The 11,258-nt window shown below is 42.1% G+C and overlaps 1 protein-coding gene across 5 annotated transcripts in view; it reads right to left on the bottom strand.

Moving 5' to 3' along the window:
• Atp9b (ATPase phospholipid transporting 9B (putative)) overlaps positions 1 to 11,258 on the bottom strand; it is a 256,120-nt gene that overhangs the window by 85,832 nt on the left and 159,030 nt on the right. For all 5 annotated transcript variants that reach the window (XM_071602592.1, XM_071602594.1, XM_071602593.1 and 2 more), the window contains one exon: positions 2,753 to 2,913. In XM_071602592.1, the coding sequence (XP_071458693.1) occupies positions 2,753 to 2,913 (161 nt within the window). The remainder of the gene's footprint in view (positions 1 to 2,752; positions 2,914 to 11,258) is intronic.

Here is an 11,258-nt window from a genome sequence, read left to right on the forward strand (position 1 = left end):
AAGCAATGCAGTAATACTGGATAAGAGTGATAAGAACTGTATTTCCCAAGTCTTATTTCAAACATAATCACCACTGATGCTCTTCTGTAAGTGAAATCTGCACTGCTTAAAGACCTCCCTCCCATCTCTGGAAGAAGACTACTGCAGATGTGCAGGGCAAACTCACTGTAAGCAGCCTCACTGCTGAACTAATGTTGAGAAGCCAGGCGCCCAGAAGTCTGCTGCGAGCCTTGAGTACCAGGAGAACAGAGGCCAAAAATCAAAGTAAAAGGCTGCCCAGGAAAAGTATGCTAACAAAACGAGAAGGAGGAGGTAGCAAAGCTAATACACCACGCTACGGCCTTGCACTGTGTGAGAGCAAAGTAAAAATGAAGGCAGCCTTAAACTTCACTACACATGCAGGGTAAAATGTCTAGGGAAACACAAGAACAGAAATATGGGGCTTTACTTCCAAGTTAATAAAAAGAAAAAACTGGAATTAAAAAAAAAAGAAAGAAACCCTCAAAGGGGTATAAGAAAGAAAAGAAAAATAAATATAGAAGCTGGACAATTAGAAATTAAAAAATAAGATAATACTAAATGCAAATAAATAATCAAAATAATTGTCAAAAAAAAAAATCATAGTATGGAAGCTGGAGTTGTGGGTCAGTGGCAGAGCACCTGCCCAGCAGGTTTGATCCTCAGCACCATATAAAAATAAAAGTATTGTATTCATGTACAATTAAAAAAAATCTTTAAAAAATTTTAAAAAAAAAGAGTGCCTGGGCTAACATAGCCTTAAAGCCTGTATTCAATGTCCCCTAACATACTTTAGAAGTTGGAATACATTTTTTTCATTGAGAGAAAAAAAAAAAAAAAAAAAACTCTTGACAGAAGTTTTCAGGCTGCACATCCATTCCCAGGAATTGAGGTGCTTCTGCAAGCTACAGGTACAGACCCACCTGGGGCGACAGCAGCTTTGCCTCTCAGAGCCAGGTATTTCTGTAGGCAGAAACAGAAAAGCAGGGGACACGTCTTTCTTTTCAATTCCTCCTTCACCTGATGTCTGGCCCACATTCTCCCATAAGAAAAGGCAGTGCAATAGTGGGAATAGAGGGAAAGGAGGTATTTGTGGAGAGGGACATTGATGGAGGAAGTTGGTGGAGGGTGACGAGATATTGCAGTTTATGGGACTGAGGCTAGCCATGCATACTTAAGTCAAATGCATTAAAGTTGGGAACTACCTCAAGGATCACTGGTACCTAAGTATGCACCCTCTGGCATGAGAGTTGAATTAAGCAAATATGTGATTCTCTAGGATACTTTTTATGTGGCCACTGACTCGGTGGGTCTCTGGGGACAAAGATTAGGTTTCCTGGATCCACTTATGGCATGAAACATGTGTTTGTGACAACTCTGACAAGCTAAACATGCTTGGTTTCCCAAAGCAGTGAAGGTCCATTCACAAGTACCTCAGAAGCCCATCCTGGGAACTGCACAGCTCGCTCCCACATACAGCCAAAGTGCCAGGCCTGGCCTCTGCCCTCAGGGAGTTTGGGGAGATGCATGAACCATGCAGGACTGCAGCGGCCAGCACGGCAGACAGTGCTGGTGCTTCCTGGTCAGGACCAAAGGCCTGTCCAAAGAGGGTCTTCAGGTGAACTCGAAGTGGTAAGAACCACCTAACTGCAGGATGAGTGGATGCCCCTGGGAGTGGCAGCATGCAGATGGGAGCTTCCATGGAGCCAGTGCTACGGGAGAAGGAGAGGAACAAGAGTAGCTGGACAGCCTCCAGGCAGCCACACACCACTAGGTCATGGTGCACACAGATTGCATGAAGGGACTAAAGCCCCAGTGCATGACATGAGACGTTCAGAGGAACCTGGTCACAGACGTCTTTCTCTTCCAAGTGTCTTGCCCTTGACCACATGGAGTTTGTCCTGTTTTCTTCCATTCCATGCCATAAAAGATGACTATCCCAGACTCTCATCCAGGATTCACTGGGTTTCAATTATTCATATGAATGATTTAGATTATATATATCAAGGATATCTTTTTAATGATATCATTTTTGCAAATATGTAAAATGGATTTGTGAATGTCTGTAAGGGTTACTCTTTAAATAGATATCTGATATTAACTGTTTACATACAGTCTCTAGTTACATGGGTTATCATTTTGAAGATGGTTCATATGTAAACACTAGCTTCCTCAACACTCATCTAACTTGAAGGACATATCAGATCCTCTTTCAAAGATAGGTGACTTTAAAATGTCCATGACTTAATTAGATCCAAGGTCACAGACAGGGGGTGGGGGGTGGGAATCTATTGGCAATCAATGGAAATTATTTTCTCAGACTCAGTCCTATTTTTTTTAAATTTATTTTTTAGTTGTAGTTGAACAAAAATATTTTATTTATTTATTTATTTTTATGTGGTTCGGAGGATCGAACCCAGGGCTTCACACATACTGCTGAGCCACAATCCCAGCCCTCAGTCCTATGTTTTATCAAAACGTCTCCCAGTTATTGAAGAGTACATTATCAATACATCTGCATCAGGAAAACTGTCAGTCTCTAGGTTATTCCAACAAAACTGACTTGTGCTCCTGGACACCATTTCTACAGGACTCCTCCGATTCATTAGGGTTCCTATTCCCTTGCTCTTTAGCTGTGTTTGAATGATTTCTTACACACTGAGAAAGAAAATTTTCAAAAGAATTATGGTGTGAAACCAGACACTTGTTTTTATTTATAAACTCTTAAACCTACCTGATGGGAATGATGTAGGAAAAAAGAAGAAGAAACCGGAAAAGATTACGGTACCAAGGGCCTGCAAATCCCTGTAAGGTTACCATAACAACAGAAAGAACAACCAAAGCCAGAAATAGCGCCTTCGTCAGCTGATTGAGCTCGAGGTCCAGCAAACCAATCTGAAAGAAAACAGTGTAACATTAGTACACGACCAAGCCAGCTTTATATGTCTTAACACCATAAATCAGAAGCCATGATCATGATGATCTAAGAAGACTTCAGGATTTTTTATCGTCTTTACAATAACGGAGTACAAAAGCATACTGACATCACTTTCCTCCTGAAAGCCTCTTATAGATTCAGGCAGAATGCCTGCCAGCAGGTCTTGATCCCCACAGTGTTCTCAAGAAGGGCCTGCCAAGAAGCATGAGGCCAGCCCTGAGCCAGGTCCTCCTGGCAGGTGACACTCTGACTACAATCAGGACACAAAGAATGGCGGGCCCAAAGGAGGGCACAGAAGGCTTGCTCGGTGAACAGCCCCACAATAGCCCTCCAAGAGCCAAGACCTATCTCCCTTGGCAAGTGCCACATCAGACCAATGTGCCCGCTGTCATTCTCAAATATCCCTGCACACACTCATTTAGGGATTTCATTCAGACTGAGTGACCCTAAGAACAGAACAGTGTGAGAGTGTGTGAGTGTGTGTGTGTGTGTGAGTGTGTGTGTGCGCACGCATGTAGCCTGCCCTGGTTGCATCCATTCCATGTCATAAAAGAGCCTGTCTGTCTGCAAAGGCCTCAGGACTCCTTCTGATACAGAAAGAGGCAACAGAGATAATTAGTTTGTGATGAAAACATTCTGATTTGCACCATTTCCATACTTCAGGATCTCCCTGTATGATACCCTACACTCAAATTCATCCTTTAGATCACTCGTTAGCTGAAAAAAATGTACAGAAAATCATGTCAATAAGGAGAAGTTCATTTTTTGTTGCTCTTGGAAATAGTGAGAACTAGCCACCCAAATAGCTCTCGTTCTACAAGAGAATATGGCTCTGTGAAGCATGTAACTTCAATTTCGAGCTCTAGCAATCTCTGCAAACTGCTTCTCTTTAGTTTCACCCCTGAAAGACTATAGTGCAGTACAGTGTGAGGGGGCAGGAGAACACAAGGGGGCGCTGCTGGCTTCAGGAAGGCAGCAGAAGCAGAGAGAGGGGGAAAAGAAGCAGTGTAGCAACTGAGACTCCTGGGACTGTGGAGGGAGTGAATCCAAAGGCTGACTCTGCCTTCTGGACAGCTCTGGGTCATAAGAGCTTCAGCATGCTTACCTGTGGAACAGGGATCATGGTGGCACCCTCCTAACAGGACTCTGGTATGAAGAGACATCATGCACACAACACATGTAGCTCCTGTGACCAGGAAGCCAAGCACACATGCTGTTGTCACTGTATGCATTTGCATTTCATCAAGTTTTGTGGAGGACTGTGTGACTTTGGGGACTTCCCTTAAAACTCTCAAGTCTCTCTGTCCAGATGTGCAAAACCAAGCGAAGGTAGCTGGAGGAGCACAGACACCCTAGGTACATGGCTCTAAGCCGTGAGGCCACAGCCTCAGCAAGAGGAGACCCACGAACAGCGTGTAAGTAACATAATCGGCCACTCTGGCTTACGGTGATGAGGATAGTTAGCTGAGTCCTATGGGCTAGGCATCTCAATCATCAGAATTTCTCCTCAATCTGGTACAACTTCTGAAAAAAAAAGTAACTAAAAGAGGCCAACAGCAGCAACTCCATGGTTGCCAAAACCTTGGCAGCAACAACTGAAGTGCTGTGATTTTTTAATGTAAGAATCTGAGGGTCGCTAAGCTAATAACCTGGTTTATTCTAATGCTTTTTGAAAATCCATAACTTTGGCCAGAAATATGAGTTTGGTCTTTCTACGACTCCTAATTCAAGTTTATATCTGGTTTTGCTTAATATTTGCCATAAATCCTCATGAGATCATGAGAAACTGTAGTTAGAAAAGAATACTTAGTCAAAAAGCCCATTTAATACAGCTCTGGAGAAAACTAATTTAACAATTACATGCCTACTACATTTTGTGCTAAACTCTAAGGTTAGGAAGAGTTAATGATGGAATTTTTTTTTTTTTTTAAGGCATGGCCTTCTGAAATACAGCAGACACAATGGGAAGTCCACAGGGACCCAGGAGCAGTATGACTGACACCTGTTTAGAGTGCAGATCCTGAGCCTACACTGAAAAGAAGACGGTAGGGTCTACAGCGTGGGCTGGGACTCAACAGGCACCCCTTCCCAGGTGTCTGCCTGTCCTCGTGGTGCAAACCCAGCATGGAACAGGCCAGCTCATCTGCACTATAGTTTTGTCACTACTTTCACCCGCACCAGGTCCTCTCGGAATCCTAGGGCCAATAATGGAAACCAAGCCCTGGTCAAGCAGTGCAGGAAGTTTCTTCTTGGCCAAAGAATAGGAAACAGGAGACTCAGCTCATAAATAAGCTTCTGGGCCTGTGGAGATGCAGAATGAAGTAGGCACAGTTGAGCAAGGCGAAGAGGAGGGACAGGCTGACGGAGGGGAGGAGTGTCCATGGGAGGAGGGGGTGCAGACATTCCAAGCCCGAGGTTGCCACCTCTTTCTGCTCCTTTATGGTCTTGTGGGACCTTGTCACTGGATGGTCAGCTGTTCTGGTATGAGAGAGGGAGTCCTCACCAGGGAACCGCAGTACAATGACATAGTATGAACCTAAAGGTGAGTACTGGCAGCAGCTCACGTGGCTGCTCAAGATGGCCTGGTATAGCTTTATCTGAGGTTGAATAGCCAGGAGGCCAGCTTCTCTACTTCTAGGCCATGGACAGCAGGGTGCGCCTGTTGTGTGATCTACCCACAGGAAAGGGCAGACAAGCAATTCCAATTGCAGAGGGCCTCGGATAGGGAAGAAGCAGGGTCATTGGCTTGGGATAAGCAGCCTGGCCGGCTTCCCTTGTTGACAGTCTCATCTGGCCATTGCATGCTTTGTCACTAATATGCAAAATTCCTAACTAAGAAAACTTCAAACAGAAACTAAGTGTCATTTTACAGGAATCTCTCACTTCTGACCTGTCAGTGATATGCAATGGGCCACAGAGACTGCAGATTCCCAAAGCATACTGTGTGTGCCAACTCTCAGTGGCAGCTAAAGCGCCTTCGAACTCCAGCACAGGTGCTCTCTTGCCTGTAGCCAGGTCTTGCACCAGGACAGTGACACCCACCACCTCCCTAGACGGTGAACAGCCTGAAATCACTGCATTTACCAAGTTCCACCTCATGTTGCTCCCTGTGCAGGGGCAGGGCCTTCCCTTGAGAACAAGGCTGCTCAAGAGCACAGCATCTGATTTATCAGCTCCATTTAAAAAGCAGCACAAGGAGGACAAATATCGTGCAATTTCCGCTACTTCACTACTATACAGTTTATGCTTGAATTATTGAGAAAAATAGGTTTGGGGATTAAAATGAAGAAAAATTAAGCCAGGGAAGTAGAGCATGTTTCGAAGCCCAGATCTTTCTGCTGTGACAAAGGCAGCCTAAGTTTCAGGCCTCACTAGGATCAGATGAAGTCATTATTCATTCAGTCAGGGAAAAAAGACTCAATTACCTCAACCTAAAGATGCTATCAATGAATGCAAAGTGCATATTTTACTCTATTCATCCAAATCCCATTAAAAAGTGAAAGGAATGATTTAATCTGGCCTTCCAGAGTTGGTCTTTTTTTGTAATAAAATAAAGAATCACTGTCCTGCAAAACGTATAACTACTACCTCACACTTTCCCTGCATCATAGCAGTGAAAGGCTAAAAGCTGGGACAAAACCACTCAGAAATGAATACAAAGTTTCCTTTGAAAAATGCCACAGAGGATGGAAACATTAAAAGCAGCCCACTGCACACGGATATGCAGATAATTCAAGGCATTAATACCTTTCTAATTGACCAAGACAGATGTGGTGGACTGCCCGACTAGTGAATATCACAGTTCTGAAGACAACTAAATGCTGCCTTCCCACTCCTCCTCACTGGAAGGTGGGAAGAAAGGGCAAGTGAACCAGAGTCAAAGGCAACTTCTGGACAAGGAGCTCTGCCTCCTGTCCTCCCAAGGCAGCTCCTCCTGAATCCGGACTGCTCTCCAGGATGGGAAGTACACCTGGGCCAAGGGCACCTCGCACTCTCAACTCTGTGGTCAGTTCCAACGGAATGGGAGAAAAGATGTATTTTGACACTTATTTAAAACCACTTCCAATTAGCGGTTGATCTTTTTACACTGAATATCTCTGAAACACCCTTAAAAGTTTCTTTGATTCATCTAAAAGACAATATGGACTCTTAAAAAAAAAAAAAAAAAAAACTATTTAAAACAAAAACCAGTTAACTTACAAAGTTACAGATTTTGTAAAGACAGTGGTCACTGAAGTTTTGATATGAACCTGCATTCTTTAAAGAATTTCATTAACACCTCCACAGACCATATAGCTTTTGCTATGATTTTCACCCAAAAAATACACGATTAATCTCTTAAAGTAATTATGAGTATATAAGAAAAGGTAAATTAATACATGAGAAAGTCATTTCTAACATTTGTTGTAATTTTCTATATTAGTAAAGCAGATTTCCTTCTACTTGTCATAATATTTGTTTCATTTGAAGCAACTGTGATAACAAAATTAAATACGCTACTGGAAATTTTAATCTCCAAGGGAAAATTTGTGCATAATGTCTAAGACAACCACAATGGCTCTGCAAAGGGGCTGTTCTAGGATAATGAACACAATAATTGCCTGTATAATCTAAAATGCTACTAATGGCAACGATCACAAATCCATTTAGCTCCTCTTTAATTTATGTACCAAGTTTTAAATAGCTAATGGTTCTCACTAAAATAATGGTTTATACCAACAATAAAGGGTAAATACGGTATTCTCCTGCTTAATCAAGAAAAGATCGGTCAGGTTTTTTTTGTTTCTTTCTTGAATGAACACATGGACGAATGAGAATTAGACCTTATCTTCATAACATAACTACTCTCATCCATCTCAGAGTTAAAACTCCTGCATGCTACTGAGTCTCTGAGAAACACATGTGCACAGCAAACTGAAACTGAAGTCTTCTTATGTTGTAAACTCCTGGGCCCTGTCGCTGCTAAGTGAGCATCAGAGGGGAGAGTGCACATACCACTGAGTGTCAGTAATACTGCCCTGGATTAACAGGGTCTGGACATCAGCATGCTCTTACCAGTCTTTACAACTCACATGCATTTCTTCCTTATGTGGAAGCTTTTTGAATAGTAATATAATCAAATTCAAAATTTCAGAAGTCAACTTATACCCTTGCAGAAAACTGAATATTATTTTACCTTGTCCGAAGTTTTAGATTTGAAAACAGCACAATTTGAAAAAGAGAAATGTCCACAAATACCTAATTCATTCAAGAGTACTCTACACAGAAAGAAGCTTTATATATGAAAGATTGCTTTAGGAAAAACCCACAATTGCTAATGTTGTTTATCTTTTACCATCCAAACTGCTTGTGAATCAACCCAGCAGACGTTCATTCAGAATTTGGACTGTGACTATAACACTGAGTTGTACTTTAGCCTAAATGAAATTTCTAAGCATATTCCTTTTCAATATTTTTGAAAGAAATCAGCCCTATACTTTCCACTTTTAGCATGAACTAAGAAACAAGAAAAAAAATTTGCAAGCTTTCATATGTATTTTTATATTTCAAATAAATGAAACGTACATTAAATCTAAAGCAATAACTTTTTCCACTGTGGAGTTTAAATGTCAAACATTAACTTTTAAAGTGATACTACTGCCAGGCACCCTCTGCCTCTCCTCCAGCTCACTGCCTTGCTGCTTCTGGGTACACCTGCTGAACAGTGCCTGCAGGGGTGAGGCTGGCACATGCTGAAGCCTGCACAGCACTGGTAGTGTGTGAAGCGACGGGGGTTCTTCTGGCTTGCAGTCTGCTGGCCTTTCTTTCTTTCTTTCTTTTTGAAGATTTTTTTTTAATAATATTTATTTTTTAGGTGTAGATGGACACAACACAATGCCTTTATTTTTATGTGGTGCTGAGAATCGAACCTGGGTCCCGCCCGTGCTAGACGAGCGCTCTACCGCTGAGCCACAATCCCAGCCCTCTGCTGGACTTTCAAAGCTCTCCAGGTAAGTACCAGGACAATCATCACCACCACTTCTGAAAATCAAAATCTGTATTTATACAATTGTGACAGTTACTGTGAAAATATACATAATTACCTGAATTCTTATCTATCAACAAGTTTTGCCCAACTGTCCTACACTCAGAATTTAAAGTTTTCTCCTGGCTTACTCTACTTATCACTAAGAATGTTTTTCCTTGACTAATATTTAAAAAGAGATTGGGAGACATGATGGCACAGACCTGTAATCCCAGCCACTTGGGACACTGAGGCAGGATAACTACAAGTTTGAGGCTAGCTGGGCAACTTGCGAAGTCCTTGTCTTAAAAAAAAAAAAAAAAGTGTGGGGGTGGTGAGGTTGGCTCGGTGATAGAGCAATTTCTTAAATCTCCAACATAGAAAACAAAAATGGGGTCATTCTATTATTTGTATAAACAAACAAATCTGTGCAAAGACCAGTGACTAAACAAGGGAGCGAAGACACTTGCACACCCAAAGGAGGATCACAATCAAGAGGACAAGGGGATTCCAAGAGGAGCTGCATGCCAGAGCACACAGCTGGTGCCCTACTTGACTCTTGGTGAGGAACAGGGCCCACAGCTGTGCCATTCCACAAGGTGGGGTGAGTGCACACCTTGCTGCTAATCATGGCTTCCTGGTGCCAGCCTCCTTAAATTGCTGCCTCCCAGACGCTGGACACAGCACTTCCCACGACACATGCTTGTTCACCAGGACACCTTTTATAATAACCCCCAGTGATGAGAGAAAGCAGTGCAGCAGCCACATGGTACATATGCACATGCATTTCAGATTGGCTTTAGCAAACCTTGTGCTGATTTTGTGTTCAAGCAGGACAACCTGGTCCCACCAATCACTTTCTGACAGCTTTTACCAACGTCACAACCTTTATTATAGTATACTTAATATACCAAACACCAGAAAATGTGGCTTAAAACATTGGTAAAATTTCTATCTTAAATAATTACTATAAGTTATTTAAAATATTTAACTTGTGACATCAAAACCATACTTCAAAGAATGAATGAGTGAAAACACACAAGGCAGCTTGCGAACTATCTGAAAATTTAGTTTTTACTCACATACACAAATGACATTAAAATCCAGTAGTGAATATTGAGACAAACTCATAAATTTCCTAATGTATATTAATCCTGATTTTATTTTACAGTAGTCCACATAAGTTTATTTTAAAATTGGGGGTAGAAGGAGATCAAAAGCTAGCAATCATTCTCATTCCACACTCCACTGTGAGTGCAGTGAATAACGTTTTTACTTGAACATCTCACTGCTGTCCTCCCAGGTGGTGTTGAAAAAGGCCAGAACATGCATGGCGTGGCTTCACCATCAGAGGGAGCTCCACGTTGGAGAAGAGTACACAGTCTTCCTGATGCTGCCTGCCTGTTCTCTGGCAAAGCATGACTCTGCCTCTAAGTCAACCAACTCAGGACATCAGAGACAACAGAGTTATCCTAAATGTTCCTCTGTCATGCGAAATTCAGGACAGAAGTGATTATAAGAGGAGGGATCCCTGAATAAAAACCTGCCATCATATAAGAATCCTACGTAATGACATGGCATCCAAATGAAGGAGGGAATCAGTATAGCACCGCCTAGCAAAGGCTTCCTGAAGATTTACATTTACAAGCCCAACTGACAAAACAGTGACCATAGCTTGCGTAATGGTTGTGAGACTCTGAACACATTTACCTTGTTTTTGTCATAACATAACAGTGAAGGAGGCTATCAATTTTAAATGGTTTTTTACCAGATCCAACCAACGATTTAAAACAATTACTTCAAAAGCATAAACTAACCTCTGACAACAGAAACCTCAACATCCATGAAAATGAAATCTCAGGCCAGGTATCTGGTTTTCAATTTAGTATTAATTAAGCAGTTTATTTTGGTAATTTTCATATTTATTTTAACACATATTTTACAAATAGCATTAACCTAGTCTTGAATCTTTATTATCTAAAAACACAGCATACAACAAGTTAAGGGAGCAATGTTCCCCTGTGGGCCAGAGTGGCTTTGGAAGTGCTGGACCACAGATGGTGGCAAAGTTGTGATACAAAAGAAAAACTGGTGGGACCATTCCTCCTTTCCACAGGCCAAGCAGTCACCCAGCCACCCCAGGCACAGAGGGTGAGGGCAACAGCCTGGGCAGACAGGCAGCAGCTCTGTCCCCTCTCCCTGGAACAGCAGGAGTTGTTCTTATAAGGAAGCTATAGAGAACTGGGGGAGGGGAGCAATTCTACTTGCTCAGTCATTTTTATTACAGAATTTTAGAAA

This window comes from Marmota flaviventris, chromosome 16 (genome assembly GCF_047511675.1).
Source record: "Marmota flaviventris isolate mMarFla1 chromosome 16, mMarFla1.hap1, whole genome shotgun sequence".
In the NCBI taxonomy this organism is placed as follows: domain Eukaryota; kingdom Metazoa; phylum Chordata; class Mammalia; order Rodentia; family Sciuridae; genus Marmota; species Marmota flaviventris.